General features: G+C 43.7%; 2 protein-coding genes across 11 annotated transcripts in view; one reads left to right on the top strand and one right to left on the bottom strand.

Moving 5' to 3' along the window:
* Nucleotides 1-3981, top strand: part of Mier1 (MIER1 transcriptional regulator) — a 51764-nt gene extending 47783 nt beyond the window's left edge. For 5 of the 10 annotated variants that reach the window (XM_029475701.1, XM_029475700.1, XM_029475702.1 and 2 more), the window contains one exon: nucleotides 506-3979. In XM_029475701.1, coding sequence (XP_029331561.1) covers nucleotides 506-834 — 329 coding nt within the window. In that variant the 3' untranslated portion in view covers nucleotides 835-3979. Of the gene's footprint in view, nucleotides 1-505 lie in introns of all 10 variants that reach the window. The other 5 variants (XM_021161649.2, XM_029475704.1, XM_029475699.1 and 2 more) reach the window with 4 other exon arrangements.
* A 5300-nt stretch (nucleotides 3982-9281) lies between these two features.
* The window catches only part of Slc35d1 (solute carrier family 35 member D1), a 44479-nt gene continuing 33899 nt past the window's right edge, over nucleotides 9282-19861 (bottom strand). Inside the window, exon 12 of the mRNA XM_021160645.2 lies at nucleotides 9282-12493. Coding sequence (XP_021016304.1) covers nucleotides 12385-12493 — 109 coding nt within the window. The 3' untranslated portion in view covers nucleotides 9282-12384. The remainder of the gene's footprint in view (nucleotides 12494-19861) is intronic.

Raw genomic sequence — 19861 nt, forward strand, 5'->3', positions numbered from 1 at the left:
GGGAGGAGAGACAGACTGTGTGACCTGAGAAGGCTGGGAGAAGGTGTTAGATCTCCTGAGGTGAGAGTTATAGGTGGTTGTGAGCCACCATGTGGGGTTAGAGTTACATACAGGTGCTTGTAAACCTCCCTATGGATTCTCGAAACTGAACCCAGGTCTTCCTCTAGGAACGTTAAGTGTTCTTAGCCACTGAGCCATTGCTCCAGCCTCTTAGTACACTTTTATAATATATGCCAGGGTAAAATCCATTGTTTTAGTTGATCTTCACATCAGCTGTGTAACATGCACTTGGTTTGGGTCTCCTGCTGTGTAAGGAAGCTGCAGTGCAGCTGATGGAGACCTTGCTATGTCTGCTGGTAAGCCATGGCCACACCACGAATGAGTGCACTCAGATTTGGTGCTTTCCTTGTTCCTTGTTGGAAATGTGTATTGTAACAGATATTTCAGAAGAGTTGACAAGTTTAGCTTTTTGTATTAAGTTTCATTTATCTCTCTCCAAATGTAGGTGTGTCATCTAATGGACCAGGAGAAATACTAAACAAAGAAGAAGTAAAAGTTGAAGGGTTACATGTTAATGGACCAACAGGTGGAAATAAGAAACCACTTCTTACAGATATGGACACTAATGGTTATGAAGCAAATAACCTGACCACTGACCCAAAACTTGCCCATATGACTGCAAGAAATGAAAATGATTTTGATGAAAAAAACGAGAGACCTGCCAAAAGGCGGCGGATAAACAGCAGTGGGAAAGAAAGTCCGGGCTCATCTGAGTTTTTCCAGGAAGCAGTCTCCCATGGGAAGTTTGAGGAACATGGAAACACAGATGACTAACTCTTAGGCCTGTTTCACTTTCTTTGCAGTAAAGTCTGGTTTGACTACAATTTTCAGGGTTGGGGGGGGTGACCTTTAGAAAGCTGATTTCCTTAAAGCAGTTGGTTAACTCTTGAAATTTGAATTAAGTCCTAACTTTTAAGAAATGGGATTCATAATTCTACCTTTTACAAGTTCTTTTACTTCAAATTTTTGAAGCCCTCTTTAAGGATATAAAAACATTGGTAAATTTGAATGACCCAAAGACTTAACTGCACCTTCTCCTTTGAAAACCAAATCATATATTTGATTAAAAGGTAATCTTTCCTTATTCTTTATGAGGAAGGAAAAAAGTTTGTGTTTCTGCTCAACACCAATTTTTTTATTATCTAGAAATGTCTTTACAACAGACATTTTTTTCTCCATACAAATTGAACATCATTACTAAGGAAACCCTCATGAATCCTGAAGGTTATGCTAGCATGATTTTTATATGTAGAAGTTTAAAAATAAACCAAGTCAGGTTTGTATTTGTAAAATTGTTGACATCAATGATGTCTTTCCATATTCTTATCTGGGCTTAAGAAATACATTCTGTATTTTTCCAGATTCTCTGTAGCCTTTGAAAGATTTTTACAGTACATATGTCTTGACTGAGCTGTCTTTTCTTAATACAAAAAGCTTGTATAATTTTCTTAACTTGTACAGTTGGTAAACTTTTATGAGAGGAACTGATATTCTGAGTCTGTCAGCTTTCATTTTATTTTGCTAAGATTTTTCTAATGACTTTTTAAGTGTGTGTGTAGTTAACCAAGTCATGTTTCTTATCCAGGTGGTAAAAGCATTCATAAAGAATTATGAACACGCGTTATTTTCAAACTTCTACTTACTGACAAATAATTTGGGATGTCTACATTTCAGCATGATACTCAGATTACAAGCTTGTTTGCATTTGCTATAATTTTATAAATTAATTTTGAAACAAAACAAAACCTTACCATCAGCTTAAGTGCGTAGATGTATCATGCTGCATAGAATCCTGTTCAGTTGCTCTCATGTGCCCTATAAGATTTCTCATCGTTTCCACTAAGTCAACAGAAAGGGAAGGCCAGGAGATGTTGCAGTATTGCCACATACAAGGAGTAACTGTTGACAGGTAGCAATATTCATTTTTATGAGAAAATAATGGTTTTAAGAATTTTCAGATTTTTCCAGTTGTAATCCAGTTTGTCAGATTTGATAGTTTTTCCAAAATGAAACACATACAAAGTAATCATTGTTCTGTGTGATTCTTAAAAAGGGTTATCTGCACTAGCCTTGTATGGATGGGTGCCATTTTATTTTTAGTGCAAAATTCTTCTTAAAAAATGTAGTTTTTTACAGCTGATAGAGCAATCTATCTCCAGACTGTTTTTTAGCAAATGGTCATTAACTATCTTTTCTCACACAGGCACATCCCCAAATGCTGCTTTCAGTTTGATCTCAGCCGTCAGTTCAAGAGCCAATGCTTTCAGAGGCAGATCTGTGCTCCTTTCACAGGCTCAGTTGTCTGCTGCAGGTTGGGTAAAGGCTTGCAGTGAGAATGGTCGCCCAGGCCTCTCCCTCAGAGTGTTCTTAGATTTGTGCAGACTGCTTCCCTTGACCAATGGGAGCAACCTTTTCCTTCCCTCAATCAGTATTGGAAGCCACTTTGACAATACATCATATAATAAGCATTTACTGTTTTTGCAGAAATATTCCAGTAAGTCAGTTTCAGATGGAAGTGCTAAGAAGCATGAGAGGATTTTGTTTGTTTGTTTGTTTTATTGAAAAACCATTAATTTATCCAGAATGGCAGTAGGTCTAGTAGCTTTAGCAGATGGATCATAGCCTCTGTCTTCCTTCCCACCCCCACCCATTTCTGTTACCTTTCTTTTTTCCTTTTTTTAAAAAAAAAAAAAAAACAAAACAAAAAACAAAACAGAGTCTCACTGTGTAGCCCAGGCTGGCCTGGAACTTAACAATCCTCCTACCTCAGCCCTCTAATGCTGAGATTGGAGGTGTTTCCCACCACACCCAGCAACAATCTGTTTTCTAAAGCAGGTTTTATTAAATGAGTCCAAACCGTTCTAGCTCTTTGTCACAGATGGTCTCTAGGAATGTTTTTTAAAAAGCAGTGATGCTTTTTAATCATTACACTATTAGAGGTGTCAGCCCACCTTTTAAAGGCTACATCTGCTGGCCAATTTCCTAGAGTTCTTGAAACTATTGTTACAGGAACTTTTTAAGGAATTTTTCAAGCATGTTGGGAAATGTGCCAGGTGTATATGTGTTCATAAATCTTACTTTTCTTTTTAAAGTATGCATAATGAAACATTTCTCTAATACATGATGCTCAGCTTTTGCAAACTACATTGTTCTGTGTTTGTACAGGTATTTCACCCTTTGTTCAAAAATGCAGCCACTGAAACTTAAGTCATTGCACTTTTAAACAACTTGGCAATATCATGAGTAATTTGTTTAAGGTTTAGTATATTTCATAACTCTTGAGCACTTAAGTAATTGAGATGAGAAAATAAGCCTTCATGAGTAGGGATGTAGCTCAGTAGCTTGACTGTTTTGCCCAACATGCATATGAAGCCTGGGTTCCATGCCCAGTACATAAACTGGGTGTGGTGGCACATGCCTGTCATCCTAAGCACTTGGGAGGTGGAGGCAGGAGAATCAGAAGTTCAAGGCCATCCTCACCTACATAGTGAGTTTGAGGCAAGCCTGAGTGATATCCGGGATGCTGCCTCAAACAGAAATGTCTCTGTTGGTAGTTAGTCCTAGCCAAGCACTGTCATTTTCATTTGAAACACAATGTTTATGTTCTCAATAAGGTTCAGAATCTGTAACTCAGTTCAACTCAGATCTGTTGAGCTTTAAAATGTATTTGAAGTAATTTAAGTAGGCATTCAAAATTATGAATCAGATGTTTTTAAGTTTCTGCATAATAATTTGCACTGTAAAATATGTCCTTTCTCTCATTTCCTTCTGCCATTCTGATATGCTCATTAAAATATTTTTGTAAACATACTTGTGTGGTGTCTAGTTATTTCACAGTTTTAATTTCAGTGTTTAAACTGTGCTGCTGGGAACACACAGTGAAGGTTGTACTACCCCTGTGTCTCCATGCCCGTGAACAGTGCAATCACCGGCTTTTCTGTGGTTCTTGGGCTTAGTTACCTGACATTGGATTGTTTTCTGTCTTTTTTAATAATGGGGGGGGGGAGTTTGTGTTTTGTTGGTTTGGTCTCTTATGTAGCTCTGAGTGAACTGGAGCACACTACATAGACCAGGCTGGCCACAAACTCAAGAGATCTGTCTCCCAAATGCTGGGATGGTACACCTAGACATGCAGCCCAAACTTCCTTTGAGCTTGTTTCAAGTGATAGAATTAAAGAACATACCACCATGTTGGGGCCGGCCAGTGGCTCACCTGTCAGGTTCGAGCCTGGAAGGCATCTTGGAATCTGGAAGAAAAGAGGGAGCCTAGACGGGTTGAGAAAAAAATGTAACCAAGACAACTAGTCTGCTCAAGGTTCAATTTTTTTGTTGTTGTTGTTTTTTTTGTTTTGTTTTTCGAGACAGGGTTTCTCTGTATAGCCCTGGCTGTCCTGGAACTCACTCTGTAGACCAGGCTGGCCTCGAACTCAGAAATCCGCCTGCCTCTGTCTCCCGAGTGCTGGGATTAAAGGCGTGCGCCACCACGCCTGGCAGGGTTCAAATTTTTAATGGCGGACAAGCTTTATAAAAGGGGGACAGTCCATTCCCGCCAATTCATCCTTGGAGCCTGGAACAGTCTCCAGAATAGCTCAGGGGGCCTCTCAACAGGTAGCAGTATCTTGAAGAGGAACAGCAGCAGTGATGGAACTAGAGTGATCTAGGGAGGAAGGCTCCACCCTAGATAATCTCCTTAGAGTCAGCAAGGTCAAGTTCTGGTTGAGCCTGCTTCAGGCTTAAGGGAGGCTGTCATCTGTACCTGGGAAAGGGGCTATATCTTTTTTTCTTATCTCCCCAGAGAGGCTTTCCTCTGAAGATCACCATTACCCTCATTCTCTGAACTATATAATTAAAAATTATTAGTTTTCTTTTTCAGTGAAGTTCATACCACTTATTTTGCAAAATAAAACGTCACAACATTTATTGTTCTGTTGGTAGGTAACCCATAGTGGTACTTGGGATATCTGAGTGTTGGTTCACTTTCATAAGCAACAGTTGGAGTGTGTCTAACTGACGGTCACCATTAGCAGCCATATGACTTTCCCAAGTGTCACCCAGCACACTGGAAGAATGATTTTTCAGATTTTAATCTTGATTTTCTTTTTTTCTTTATGCCTCGTAATTCTGGTCACTTAGAATTTTTTGAACTCATACAGGATCACCCACCCAACTTAGCCTTCTGAGGTCATGTATTTTATTATCCAAACTGATGGTCTTCCTATGCTAGGACATGGTAAGTGACATAAAGATGTATTTAAATTTTTGTTTTAAGAAGTAATTTGAGCCGGGCAGGCATGGTGACCCACGCCTTTAATCCCAGCACTTGGGAGGCAGAGGCAGGTGGATTTCTGAGTTTCTGATCTGCCTGTTTCTGCATTCTTCTGAGTACTGGCCATCATCACCCAGCCATAAATTGTCTATATATACACTATGTACACATTATCTGGTGCAGAACACTGAAGCTATGTAAACTACAGCCATATTCTAATTTTTCTCAATCTAAACTGATGGTGAAGATTTCCTCATTTAGCTCGCAGTGGTGGTGCATCCCTTTAATCCCAGCTCTTGGAAGGCAGAGGCAGTCGGATTTCTGAGTTCAAGGCCAGCCTTATCCCGTCCAGCAGGACTTAGTTATTCCGTGGGTCAAGAAGGACCAGGGCCTGAAAGAGAAATGAGCGGAGAAAGGGAAGCGAGACCAAGCAAAGAGTTGTCAAGGTCTGTTTAATGAAGGCTAGGAGCCTGATTATAAGCACATAGAGAAAATGGGGAGGGGTCGACATAATAAAATACAGAGAAAGGGATGGACATCTGGGGCGAATGCTGATTACAGGCTTCTAGTAGCTTATCTTGGAGTGTCGGCCCTGAAAACAGTCCCGGGCACCAAACGGAGACATGGAGGAGGGTGAGGCTGCCTTAATCTAAGCAGTTCTAGGCGCCAAGTGAAGGAGGGAGTGAAGCTGGCAGTCTCAGGCACTAGGTGGAGACAATGAAGGAGGGGGTGACATAATTCCCTTCAAAGGGTCAGCTACATCTTTAGGGTGAGAGTAACTGCAGGACCTAGTTTCCCACGGTTTGGTCTCACACAGCCTGGTCTACAGAGTGAGTTCCAGGACAGCCAGCACTACATAGAGAAACCCTGTCTCGAAATCAAAAAACAAAACAAAAAGATGGCTGTTGGCATTTTAGAAAAAGAATGTAAATGTGCTTGGGCTATGTGTGCAAATTTTCTAATGATCCTGCAAGTACCGCCCCCTCTCCCCCCCCCCCCCCCCCAAGAAACTTCAATTCTATCAGAATTGCCTCAGAGTGAAAAGGTGACACTGGTCATAAGAAAATTGATTTTTACAACCTTTACTCAATGGCATCCCAGTTGTCAGAGCACTCTGTTTCGCATTCCCATGTCTAAACATCTTAACTTCCCCAGCCTGCAGGGAGGTATGAGAGGAGAAACATTTAACAGGGCGTGAACTTGGATGCCTCCACAGCCCAGGTCACATGGGCTCCGCAGAAGGTCTGAACGCATTTGTGGCTTGAATACAAACAACAGTATTCCAATGGCAATGTCCATTTCCTTCTGAGATATAGGATTTTGTGGTGTTGAAGAGTTGACCCATCTGTACCTTGAATCTTGGGAAACACTTCTGAGCCAGCCAGCTGGTAGCCATGTTAATGTGCTCAGCAAGCCAATGATGGACCGGACAACCAACATTCATTTCAAACAGCCCTCTAAGAGAACCACTCAAAGCCTGGCCTTGGATTCCCTTCTCTTCAGCAATACCTCATTCTTTATTTCCATTCGTACCAGGGAATAGTCATATTTTATTTAGACTTCTGTTCCAAAGACAGCTGTGTTATAACACCTTTTTTCCCCCATCCAAATATGGCCATGTTTCAAGATGTCTTGATCTGGACACTTGGGTAATCTTGTGATATGCAGAACCCCTAAGCTGGCTCGAGGTACAATAAAGCGTGCTGTATACAGGAACTGATGTCACAAGGCTGTGAGCACACATGCCATCATAAAGGAACCCTCTTCTTGTCCCTAGAGAGCACCAGATAAGGACAGGTTTATAATCTTACCTAAAATCCTCCAGCCAGCATTTCTGACAGGAAGAAGATAGTTTTTCAAAATACGGAGATCACATTTGTAAAAACAACCCATATACAAAACATTTAGAGCCACATCAAAGTACTCCTGTAGGTTAACACATTTCAGGGTAGATTTTGTTGCCAAATGAGTTTGGCAACTCAAAATAATAACAATAATAATAAATAATAATAATGAATGAAAGATTCTCAGAGCCCAGTGGATTTCAGACTTAAGAGATTTGTAGTTGACTCTAAATTTTTGCTGACACCTGACATTTAGTCCTAACTGTCCTTATTTTCTAAAGGAAATTAAAACACCTAGCAGGTGTGCTTTGACATGCACTCTGGTTCTTCTATGGAGGTAGCAGGCAGGCCACCAAAACAATAAGTGCTGGGCAAGAAGAGGCTACTGCAGTCCAGATGTGACCTCCTAGGACCTTATATGCTGCCCTGTCTTTTATAGAGGGGAAAACCATGTAAAAATAGGACCTTGTCCAGGTCTCTGCAGCCATACATCAAGCAGCTTAGGGCTATTGGCATTTTTTAAAAATGTGAATATGTTTGGGCTATATGGTTCGTGTGCCTGTGAGAGTATTCCATCCCCTGGAACTGGAGTTACAGACAGTTGTTAGCTGTCATGTGGGTGCTGGGAATTGAACCTGGGTCTTCTGGAAGAGCAAATAGTGCTGGTAAACTACCAAACCATCTCTCCAGTCCCCTAGCTTCATAACTTTTAAAGCAGCCTTCATCATCATCTGTTAGGTCATCCTTTCTTCCGTCTGTGCCTTCACCCTGGCTTCACTTCATTAGATCTCATGTGTACAATGGCTTTCTCAGTTTGTCCTCTGAAGTCCTGTCTGGCCCTCCAGAGCACCACCCCCCTACTAAGTAAGCTGCAGGGCAATCTGCCTGGGGTAGCGTGGCTAGTTTAGTCCCTCTGGTGGCTATCAGGCCATGTCAGCCTGGCAGTTGGCTTTTTTCAATCGATTTTAGCAGGGTGACCACAGTCCTATCACTAGGTTACAATTGTACTGACTGCATCCACCACTACCTCCCACAGACTCTGGGATTTGTCACCTGAGATCTATGCAAATACTGCAGCTGGTGTTGCCTTTCCAAAACATATACAAAAAATTTAAAAATTTTTAAACTAAAAATTGATCCCTATTTATTTATTGTACACCTATAGTGTGGCCAGCATGGGCTAGGAACTAAAAAGACCAAAATATCGATGCCTTCAAAAAGCTTAAGTATGATTGAAGACAGGATGCGTGTACCCTTTGTGTGTGATGAAACTGAGTATCAAGAGCCTCACATGTCCTCAGTGCTTCCTCTTCATCTGAGCTATGCACACGCACACACACACACACACACACACACACACACACAGAGTAAATATAAAATCCTTCAATGAAGTTTTTCCTTATCCAAAATGACCGAAAATAGAGTCTTGACAAAACATGCAGAACCATGCTCACAGAACATGAACCAAAGCCACCCATGTGTCCATCAATGAGCTGTGCTGTGTACACACCAGAGCAGCACAGGCTTTAGTCCAGAGAGGAACCCTGGGGACATGCTACATGAATTACACCAGTCCCCAAAAGACATACCGCACAATCCCACTTGTAGTCAAACCCATAGAAACAAAGAACTGCAACCATCAGGGACAGGAGGACAGGGAAACAGAGGCTTCTGGCCAATGCCTATAGCATCAGTTTAGTGATGGAAGGCCAGTGCACAGCAAGGTGGACATACTCTGCGCTGCATACTTGGTAACTTCTTAAAAAAATACGTTAATGTATTCCAGTCTCTAACATGCTTTCTTGTACTCCTGTCTCAGTTGAGTGCCTACTATTGGGGGTTATCACCCAGTACAGCTACTTAGCCAGAGAATGCTTGTTGAGCTAGTCAAACATCCTAAAAAGAGAGTAGCACTTCTCTCCTCGAGGCTCATCATGGGCACGTCAAAGACACAGCCTACGTAGTCGCAGGTTCTATGGCAGGTTTGCAAAGCACTAATATTGAGTGGTGTCCCCACCCCTGGACTGTGGGCTCCTGCATGTCACCTTCTAAGTGAGCAGATCCCTATCTCTCAATGCTCACGGCACAGGAGGAAGGAATTCTAACACACATTTTCCAGAAAAAGTATTTATTTGACATCATTAAAAAAATAGTTAGGCACATCATTTTCCATGTTTATGTCACCTGATTTACATACCTCAATGCTCAGTACCTCTTAAAAACACTAAGGAAATTGGTAAATAGAGTCTATATTGAAAAGACGTGTGAGAGGCGAACACCTGTAGGCAAAGGTCGCTCGTCAGGATGAGAAAGGAAACATCTGTGAACAAAATAATCTCTAAAAACATTCTGTGAGAAGATAAAATCTAACCAGTAGATTTCTTTTTAAAAAATATATCTAACGTAAAAGTTAAAAAACAAGACACTAGAGAGTCTCCTCATCCTACAGGTGAACTGTGAACAGCAGGAGCAGAAGGCAGGCCTAGAAAAGTGATGGTGACAAAGAGGCTGAATCCAGTGTTTCGCTCTGAGATGAGAGAGGAAGGCCTGGGAGCTACCTCAGGGTGACAGCAGTGTCTTCACTGAGCTACCATACTGAAATGCAACTGACTCCCACTGAGACAGAAAACAGATTTCCCTTTTTCATATTTGCCACCATAATATGAAAATAATTCTCTTTTTAAAAAGCAGAATAACAGTGGCTATAATTATACAGAGACTATTTTTGTTTTGTATTTTCAAAAAGATAAGGGACAGAGTCTGTTGCCTAAGCATCTGAAGGCAAGAAGCAGTTTCATGAGTCTTGGAAAACATGGTGCCCTATGCTGCTGGCACTGAAGGAAGGATGACAGACCTGTGTCTGCTGAGCGCCGTATGCACTGGGTTCCTTATTCAGTGGGCACTGTGTGCACTGGGCACTGCACTCATTCTCAGTATTTTTTCCCCAGGGAAGGAAAATTCCATTATAGCCTGTGGGAGAAAGCAGCATGGCACAGACGTGGGAAGAAAGAGCATCATTGCCAGAGAAGGACTCGGAGAAGACAGTTCTAAGAGCTGTGTGGCTCATCTGAGCTAGAAGAAAATATGAGGACCATGGCCTCTGAATGGAAGCCTTGTTCTTTTGGGGTGGGCCTAAAATCAGTGCAGGTAGATCTTACTTACAAATCGCTGAATTTTTCTTTTCTTTTCCTTTCTTTTCTTTTTTTTCTTCTTCTTTCATTTGTGTCCTTTCAACTAAGGTCCGACTCTGGCTGAAGACTACACTTGAGAGTTCCAGGCTCTGCCCCCTCTATCTGTCCATGTGGTTAACAATGTGCTGGTCATACATCTTTACTCACTAAGAGCCCCCAGTATGGAAAGCAAAGGCCAGACCTAAAGCCCTCAGTGGCCCTGTGACCCACTAACACTCCATGGAAAGCCTGCCTTGGCATTACTGACCAAAACCTCCCACATATTTCTGATACAAGATCACAGAAAATTTACATATGTCTTTCTTACAAAATGTATATGCAAGATAGAGCCTACAGATGAATAATTTCAAATAAAGGGGGGAAAATCAAAACTCTTCTATTCCTCACTGAGACACAAAAAATACAAGCTCCAGACCTGCAGTCAGCTAAGCACCAAGGAAGCAGAAGCAAGCCCCTTCCCTAGCAATCATGCTGGCTCAAGCAAGCCCCTCCAAAGCCAGCGATTCTTCAGAGCCATGCTCTGGCAATCACTCCGCCCTAAGGCAGTTCAGTCAATGTCTACTCACACAGGCTCTCTCAGAATGAGGAAAGAAGATATATCCATTCCGAGATGCTCATCAGGTAGAAGTGTCTGTAGGTGAGAGCTGACCTCACATCACTTCAGGGAGAGGGACTTAGATCCTTCCAAAAAAAGACCAAGTCCCAATCATGGAAAGACACCCACCTAGCTCGTCCCTCACACCAATCAGTTCAGAAATGTAGGCTCTTGTGTGGAAATGAGGACCTGCAAACAGGGATACAAAGAGTAGCAACTACATCCACATGATGAAGGCATGGGGATGGGGTGGCAGCTGCCTTGATTGTCCCTTTAAGAGAAGGGTTAGGCTGAGCTGCTGCTATGCTGGTGTACAAAATATAGCTGTTCAGTCTCTTGTGAGCTCTGGACTCATGGCTGTGGAGTAGGCAGAGCAGGGGCTTCTAATCTCATAGACCTGCAGTTCCAAAGAACTGAAGTAACCCGTGCACAGTTCCAGATTTTTCCAGTTGGACAGAGAACCACGTTTTTCATCTTACATTCAGTCTAGAGCAGGACCATTACCAATGGATCTCTGTATTCCAGCACTCAGCACAGTGCCTGCGAGGACTTTCAATGCCCTACAGCTGAATGAGTGAGTGAATGACTGGCTTCTTCCACCCCTTGCTTGTCTCCAGCCGAACAAAGAGGAAGCAGACATTCCAAGGCACACTCTGCTCACCCCACAGTGTAGGAAATCAAAACACTTCTCAGGGCTTTCAGTGCCAAAGCTGCCACCTTTTGCAAATGTGAAACTATGAAGACAGTGCAATAATAAAGGTGGGGGAAGGAAATGGAAGGAAGAACAAAATAGAAGAGGAGGAAGAGGAAGAGAAAGAAGCAGGAGAAAGAAGGAGAAAGAGGAGGAAGAGAAGGAGAAAGGGAAGAAGAAGGAAGAGGAGGAGGAGGAAGAAAAGGAGAAGGAGGAAGAGAAGGAGAAGGAGGAGGAAGAGGAGGAGGAGAAGAAGAAGGAGAAGAAGAAGAAAGAAGAAAAAAGAAAGAAAGAAAGGAAGAAAGGAAGGAAGGAAGGAAGGAAGAAAGAAAGAAAGAAAGAAAGAAAGAAAGAAAGAAAGAAAGAAAGAAGGAAAGAAAGAAAGAAAGAGAAGGAAAGAAAGTTTCAGATCCTCAGCTGCATTTCCAGCCAGTTTCCAGAGACAGCCCACTGGAAGGCAGCTCTAGCTGGAACACATTGTATACACTGCCAGGGCCACCCGGATAGCAAGCTATAGAGTAAAGGATTTCAAAATACTGATGCTTCACTGTCAGAGGAAAAAAATAAATTAAAACCCACCCAGTACATTTTCCAGTCTGATATAAATTAATTCAAACATAGTTAACATACAGTCAATAAATTTTCAAAGGCAGCAGTCAATCCCAGGGTTGTATAATTGCAAAGGAACATTGACTCCCCGCAATCAGGAGGCTCCAGTGTCTTCCAGGCTGCGGAGGTCACACTGCTCCTTTCCCCTTCGTGTCCAGCTTGTTACTGGCCTCCGACTGCTTGCTCAGCTGCTCTTCCGTGAAAGTGATGTAAGAGTACACCAGGCTTCCAGCAATACTGCAAAACAGAAAGCCATAACGAGGGAGGGCAAAGTGAAGGAAGGAAGGAATGAGTCCTTACACTTGTACCAGGGAAAGTCTGGGAAAAGTTAGGCATGTCCTCAGAATGGAGCACTATACATCCATTAGATTGCTGATAAGGAAAATGGGCAATGGCATCTTAAATGACAAAAACTACACAAAGTATTAAATGTTGGTGATCTCTATATGAATTAAGTAAACATGAATGTGTACCTCAATTTCAATCAGAAGGGAGAAAAGTCTGGAAGACACCCCAAGAACACTGACTGTGGTTATACCTGACTGCTAAGATGCCATGCGGTTCCTTTCTAGTTAGAGGCAAGCTTAGGGAAGAGCGCTCCCCTGAGTCCTTGGCTCGCAGTTGGCTGTCGGCATGCCTTACATGCCACTCTAGCCTGCACTCATGAAGACAATGATCTCCTTCATTCTCTGGGAGGCTTTCCCATCCCTGTTGGACACCCTGCTGAGAGACTGCAAGTCTCATTCCACTGGGTCTCCAACCAGCAGTCTGCCTGGGCTGGACTTTCCCCTTAAGGGAAAGTTGTTCTTGCCTTGGATCTGACCCCCATCTTTGGCCTGACCACAAGACTCCTCAACATGTTGCTCACTTAAAACCCTTTGTGGTTCCCCTGGGCTTTGATGTCCCAGCTCTAGGCCAGCTGCAGAAGGGTGAGAAATCCACCTCAGGATCCTGTGAGGAAGGAACGCTAGTGTATACCAAGAGCGAGTATACCACTGCCCACTCTCTGAGGCCTCCATCCATGCTCCAAAGCTTCCGCTAGTCTATCCTTACTAGTAGGACTCTCCTGCTGTTCTGCTATTCCTCCAAGGTGCTCCATCCCTGCGAGGGATGCACAGAAGAGGGAATGGAGTCTCCGTTGCAGCAGCTGCTGCCCCCGGCCCCCACTGCAATTGCACCACCGCTCCCTGGCTGTAAGCCTTATTCTTTGGCCTCCACAGGGTCCCCTACACATGAGCTTGCACTCTGGGGTAATGAGCTTACCACCCTCTAGCACCCACTCGCAGCCAGGGCCTCTGGCTGCTCCCATGGCATCTGGCAGCCCTTCCATCCTGTTGCTGAATCCTGGAAACCATTTCTGCTTTCCAATGTGTGTGTTCTCACAGATGAGACATTCACAGCTTGGCTAGGACCTCATAGCCTTTGTACCTAAAGCTTAAACTCCCTGAGGACCACATGAACATCTCATCAATTCCCTTTGCTCCCAACCCACTCCAACCAAAACAATGGAGAAAGGATGCCCTTCTTTCTTTCATTTCATCTCCTAGTCACTAGACTCATCAAGAAGACCTAAAACAATAGTCTTACTTCTTTTGTTACTGAGCCCCTTTCACCTGGATGAGAACATCTCGAAGTGCAGGCTTGAAGCATGGCAGGGCTTGTACATGTCCCCAGACTCTATTCTACCCTGGAGCAATGAAATAATCCTGAGCCAGAGTTGAGTCTTGGTCCAAATCCTGAATATATCCCACTGACTCTAAAGCCCAGGGAAGTGAACTAATCTTCATCCCGCACACGAATACAGACGCTGCCATGCATCTAGGCCTTGCCTTTTGCTATGCTAAAGATGGTTGCTTCTAGACAACACAGGTAGACCCAGGTGACCCCATGTAACATGCCCCCTACATTATCCCTGATTGGTGAATAAAGATGCCAACAGCCAATAGAAGAGTCAAAGGAGGGTCTTGGGATCCCAGGCTTGGGGTCTGAGAAGAACCATGAGAGAGGTGGAGAGAGGAAAAAAACCATGGGTTAGGAGTCAAGAAGGCATAGCTATGAGAGCAGGCCAATTGGAGTTAAGAGCAACCCAGATGAAACATAGTAATAACTTGGGGTTATCAATAGGATATAAATTTCAATAGCATAGAGAGTAGATATCTGCCCACCATTAGTGCTAATAAAGTCTAATAATAAATATAAAAGTCAAGAGTGTCTTCTATCCAGGAACTGAATGGTAAAAGGTGGGGTAGAAACCCAGGATTGGAATGAAATTTTTCTACAACGCATTTTGTGAGGCAAAACTTGCTTTAAAAAAAAAAAAATCAGATTCCCAAATAAAAAACCACTCTGCCCCTTTAAGACTAGAAAGGTGGGGAAAGGTGGTCCCTTAGCAATGTCGGCTTTTCCCCAAATGTTGCAAAAAGCCCTGAGAGATTTGGGATAAGGGCTGAATATATGCTGATTTGGCACACATGATTCTGAGGGTCATAGCATGAACTAAGACACAGCTGCGTCCCGTGAACAGAATGGCATGCTAGGTGATGGAGTCCTTAGGTCACAGTGGCAGGCTTGGATGTCAACCAACTTAAATCCTTCTGGGATGCTACGGCTAGAGCGCAGCTCTGAGCTGAGAACTGATGTCAGCTTGGTCAAGCACACGCTGTGCAATGTCTCAGCTAGGCTTGGCTGGAAGATTAACTGAGTTTATATGCAGTGAGAATATAACCACGGGCGGGCTTGTAGGCCACTGGCATAGCACTTGAAAAGCAAGACTTTGTGTTTGATTCCACGGCAAAGAAAGTAAAAATAAAAATAAAGCCTATGCAGCTGGAGAGGTGGCTCAGTAGTGAAGAGCAGTGGCTGCTCACTCGGTTTCCTTTTTCCTTTTTCTTAGATATTTTCTTTATTTACATTTCAAATGTTATCCCTGTTCCTGGTTTCCCCTCCGAAAACATCCTCTCCCTATCCCCTCCCCGCTCCCTCTGTTCCCCAACCCTCCTACTCCCATTCCTGGTCCTGGCATTCCTCTTTACTGGGGCATAGAGCCTTCACAGGACCAAGGGCCTCTCCTCCCATTAATGACCGACTAGGCCATCCTGTGCTACATATGCAGCTAAAGACACGAGTCCCACCATGTGTTTTCTTTGATTGGTGGTTTAGTTCCAAGGAGCTCTGGAGTACTGGTTAGTTCATACTGTTGTTCCTCCAAGGGGACTGTAAACCCCTTCAGCTCCTTGGGTCCTTTCTCTAGCTCCTCCATTGGGGACCTTGTGCTCAGTCCAATGGTTGGCTGAGAACATCCAAAAAGTTGCTGAGTTCAACTCCCAGCAACCACATGGTGTCTCACAATCATCTGTAATGGGATCTGATGCCCTCTGCTGGTGAAGACACACAGAGAGGAGAGAGAAAGGGAAGGGGAGAGAGGGAGAGAAGGAGAGAGAACAAGTGAGAGAGCGACAGAGCACTCTAACACACTGGTCCGGAAGAGGAAACGATTCTGCTCCACTTTCCTTAGGAAGCATCAGCACGCGGTAGCCGTGGCATGATAGAGTCACAAGTCCTTTAGCCCACTCGACACTATAAAACAGACAGCATATGAAGAACAATTATCTACTCCCCCAGTTCTGGAGCTGGGCAGTAGAGAGTGGAGGTGGAATGTGTATGTGACAGGAGTCTTCTCACGGGTCCCTTGAATGAAGGAGGCAGCAAGGGCTCCGCCTCTTTGCCTGGGACACAGTTCTCAAGAGAGCTTTAGCTCCAGACTCTGCTCCCACCAAAGCAGTCTTCTTAAAACTCTGACCTTGGGAATCATAATTCTAACATGGATGCTGGAGGAACACAGCAAGGGACAAAGGAAAAGTGCTGCAACCTGCCCTGACCTGATCATCACTACCAGCAAATACTGTACTTACAGAAATGAGAATTCATGAGTCACCTAATAAGAACTAAATATCCAGCAATAACATGATATACATATTAAAAATAAGAACCAACCATTACACAAGCCTTTTTAAAAAATGAGTATTTTTCCATATAAATCTTACAGATTCAAGCATTACTATTGCAGAGACCTGTGGTGGTAGACACAGTTGAGGGATGAGAATGAAGATGGGTATGTGGAAGGAACAGGAAGAGGAGGGGCGGGGCAGCAGCAGCAGCAGCCACCACATTTCCTCACAAAGGGATAGATTACTGCAGTCTATCCTGAAACTGCACCACCCACTTCTCCCACTTCTGAGGAGGTGGGAATCTGCTGAAACGATAGCATCTGGGATGAGACACTTCTGATCACATAGCCCATGTCTCCTAGATTTACAGCATGCTAGTAGTGTGTAGGCTACAGAATCATGTAGCAGAATGAGTTCCACAGAACCATACAGTAAAATACACACTGAAGCTGTACAGTAGGGTAATAAATCATTTCAACAGATCAAGTAGCCCGCCAGTAGGGCCTGTCACATACCATTCCTTCTGTGACACCTTCCCAGACAAATCCTGGCAGGGGTCATTCCCTGAGAACAGCACCTGAATGGCTTGCCAGTCTGGATAGCTACTTTATAACAACTGCCCTGCAAGCTCTTCACCAGAAGGTCTAAAGATACCTGGGCATTGCTCCGTGGCACCCTGAACTACAGAACAATCTCTACAGGGAACCACCAGTGCCACGAGCACTCCACATGTCCTCCCTTCCTTCTTCCACACAGTGCCCAAATGGACCCTGTTAAAACTAAGTCACATGTCACTGCATACAGACTCCACCCACATCCTTCCCTCTCCCCAGTAACTCTGTAATGACCAAAAATCCTGCCTAATCTACTCCTCGAACTAACCAAATGGCATGGCCTTTCACTGCTTGCCCATGCCATGTAGGCTCTGGAACATTCCAGACTCACTTGCACATCAAGGCCATTCGCTTGCTCTTCTTTCTGAAACTGGGGGCTTACTCCCTCCATTCCCAGTCCAAACAGGATATGCAGCCCGCAACCCTTCCTAGCCGTCTTTTTCCTCCCTTGTTTTCTCCATTACACTTTCTCTGCAGCCAGCAGAGCAAGCATCTGGAAAACTCCACAAAGACAAATCTTCCAGTTCCCTACAGAAGCTCTGCCCACCTGCCTCAGGCAGGCTCTGAGCACATGGCTGTTTATAGATAAATCAATCTTCCTGAAGAGCAAATTCTTGTCCAAGCAAGTGCATACTTTAGTGTAAGAAGCCAATGGACCCAACAGCTGATTCTACCTAACCTACCAAGGGAGCTGAAAGAACAAAGATAAAACAGCAGTAAGACAGGGGCGAGCAAGGAGGCCAGAGTGCACAAAGCTAGCTGCTGCCTTCCCAGGTATCTGTTTATGTCCTACCTATACTAAAATAAGTGTTGGTCTTTGCACACACTTCAAAAATAGAAGTCTATTAGTCACAGAAGTCTGGCTAGGGTATGAACCATTCCATCTGCCTAGGAGTTTTGGGAAACTGCCCAGGAATAAATTTAGAAGGGGGAAAAAAAACTAAAAGATTCCCAAACCCTGTTGAGATGTTTGTGGCACTTACATCCTTAACAAGACTATCACTAGCTCTGTTAACTAACGTGCCAGACAAATATCACTTCCAGATCAGAATTCTGGTGAGGTTCTGTGTGCATCTATGGGTTTTGAACAGAAGAGTTAAGGAAAGTAGGAGGCACGTCTGAATACCCGCTAGGCATCTCCTCCTCTGACTCAGGGCTACAGTCTCTGCAGAGGTTTCAAAAGCACTGAGGACAGGCATTTGCTTAAGTATGTCTGCTGCGTAGGACTAAAGCACCTTCTCTCTGTAGCTGCCCACTTTTTCCTTTCTTTGCTCTTCAAGAAAATTTAAATATGGACTGATTCCCACTAGAACTAGCAGAGCACAGTTAATGAGTTTTGCAAACCTGTGGGAAACTCCTTCAAATTTCCAAGTTTCCTACAAAGAAAGTGGCCCCAGTCATGGGACACTCTAGGCTGATTCAAACCACAGAGGAACAGAAGCACGCTGGGCTGACAATTTGAAGTGGAACCCCACATTTTGAAGATGAGAAGCTAAGGTCACCAAGAGGGAACAGGAGGTAGCTGTTGGCAGCAGCAGCAGCAGTAGCAGCAGTAGTAGTAGTAGTAGTAGTAGCAGCAGCAGCAGCAGCAGCAGCAGTGCATAGGATTATGCTACATCTCAGTTCAGCTCTTCCTCTTCCCACTGAGCTATTACCAAAGAGCCAGCTGGCTTCCCTTCGACTTATTCAAAAGTGCAAGGCACTCTAATGAGAACTCATTCATTATAGAACTGTAAACAGCCTGGCAGGTGTGACTTCAGCAGCCACTAAGGGAATCTAAGTATGTCCTGCTCTTAGTCCACATGAGAACCACCAACAAAGGATAGTAAGCACAGGCTCTTACTTCAGAAGACTGGACCAGAAGAAGCTACAAGGGAACTACTTAGGAAAAATAGCGTGGCACCAAAACTTCAAAGTTTTAGAAAAAGAAGCAAAGATCCAAATGAGAGAATGAAAGATTTCAATGCTGGGCAAAGGTCACTAGAACGTTGTCCTGGGAAGCAATTCTACAACTGGATTCCACCCCATCCCAGAATGTGGGGAGTCTGGATGACTTCGTTAGTGCCCCGCCCCTAAAGAAAGGTTTCAGGCTTATATAGCCAGGAGACATGCTATGAAAAGCTATGGAAATAGTTAATGTATTCATCTACCGACCAACACTAAATAAACAGTTCTGGGGTTAGGACTATGGATATGGGGGATGAACTGCAAACCAGGTCTTAGAAACTAAACAACTAGGGCCAAGCTCCTTAGCTTCTCTGTGAAATGAGCTCCTCGCAGGAGCCACTACAAAGGATAAGGCCTTCCTTTCACAGCCGCACAATCAAGCAGGAAAATACTGGCAGTGTTTTGCTGTTAGCACTATGGCCGAATGCCTCTTATGGACTAAGAACAATGTATATTGACATAATTAAGATAAGTAATTTTCGGGCTGGTGAGATGGCTCAGTGGGTAAGAGCACCCAACCGCTCTTCCGAAGGTCCGGAGTTCAAATCCCAGCAACCACATGGTGGCTCACAACCATCCATAATGAGATCTGACTCCCTCTTCTGGAGTGTCTGAAGATAGCTACAGTGTACTTACATATAATAAATAAAAATAAAATCTTTTAAAAAGATAAGTGATTTTCTGCCCTCAAAAGCTGGTGATCTAAGCAGTAACACATGTGACTCATGAGGCTACACCAATTTATTCACTCCTCTACTGAACATGTAACTTAGACGCTGGGGTCCAGCCCTCTGCATTATACTCCTGGAGCCACACTGGCTTACTATAGACCCCACGACTATGAGGGGACCCACTATGGTATAGCAGATTGCCTGGCATAGAGTGACAGGCTCATTACCTGTGTTCCATAGCCATTTAGGTTCCTTTCTCTCACTCTCAGTCTGCCTCTCTTATAGAGTGGATACAAAGAAGAATGAAAGAAAGAAAAAACCAACAGGTATAGTGACAGACAAGTAGACCAATGGAACAGAATTGAAGACCCAGAGATGAACCCACATACCTATGGTCACTTGATCTTTGACAAGGGAGCTAAAACC

Source organism: Mus caroli, chromosome 4 (genome assembly GCF_900094665.2).
Source record: "Mus caroli chromosome 4, CAROLI_EIJ_v1.1, whole genome shotgun sequence".
NCBI classification, from domain to species: Eukaryota; Metazoa; Chordata; class Mammalia; order Rodentia; family Muridae; genus Mus; species Mus caroli.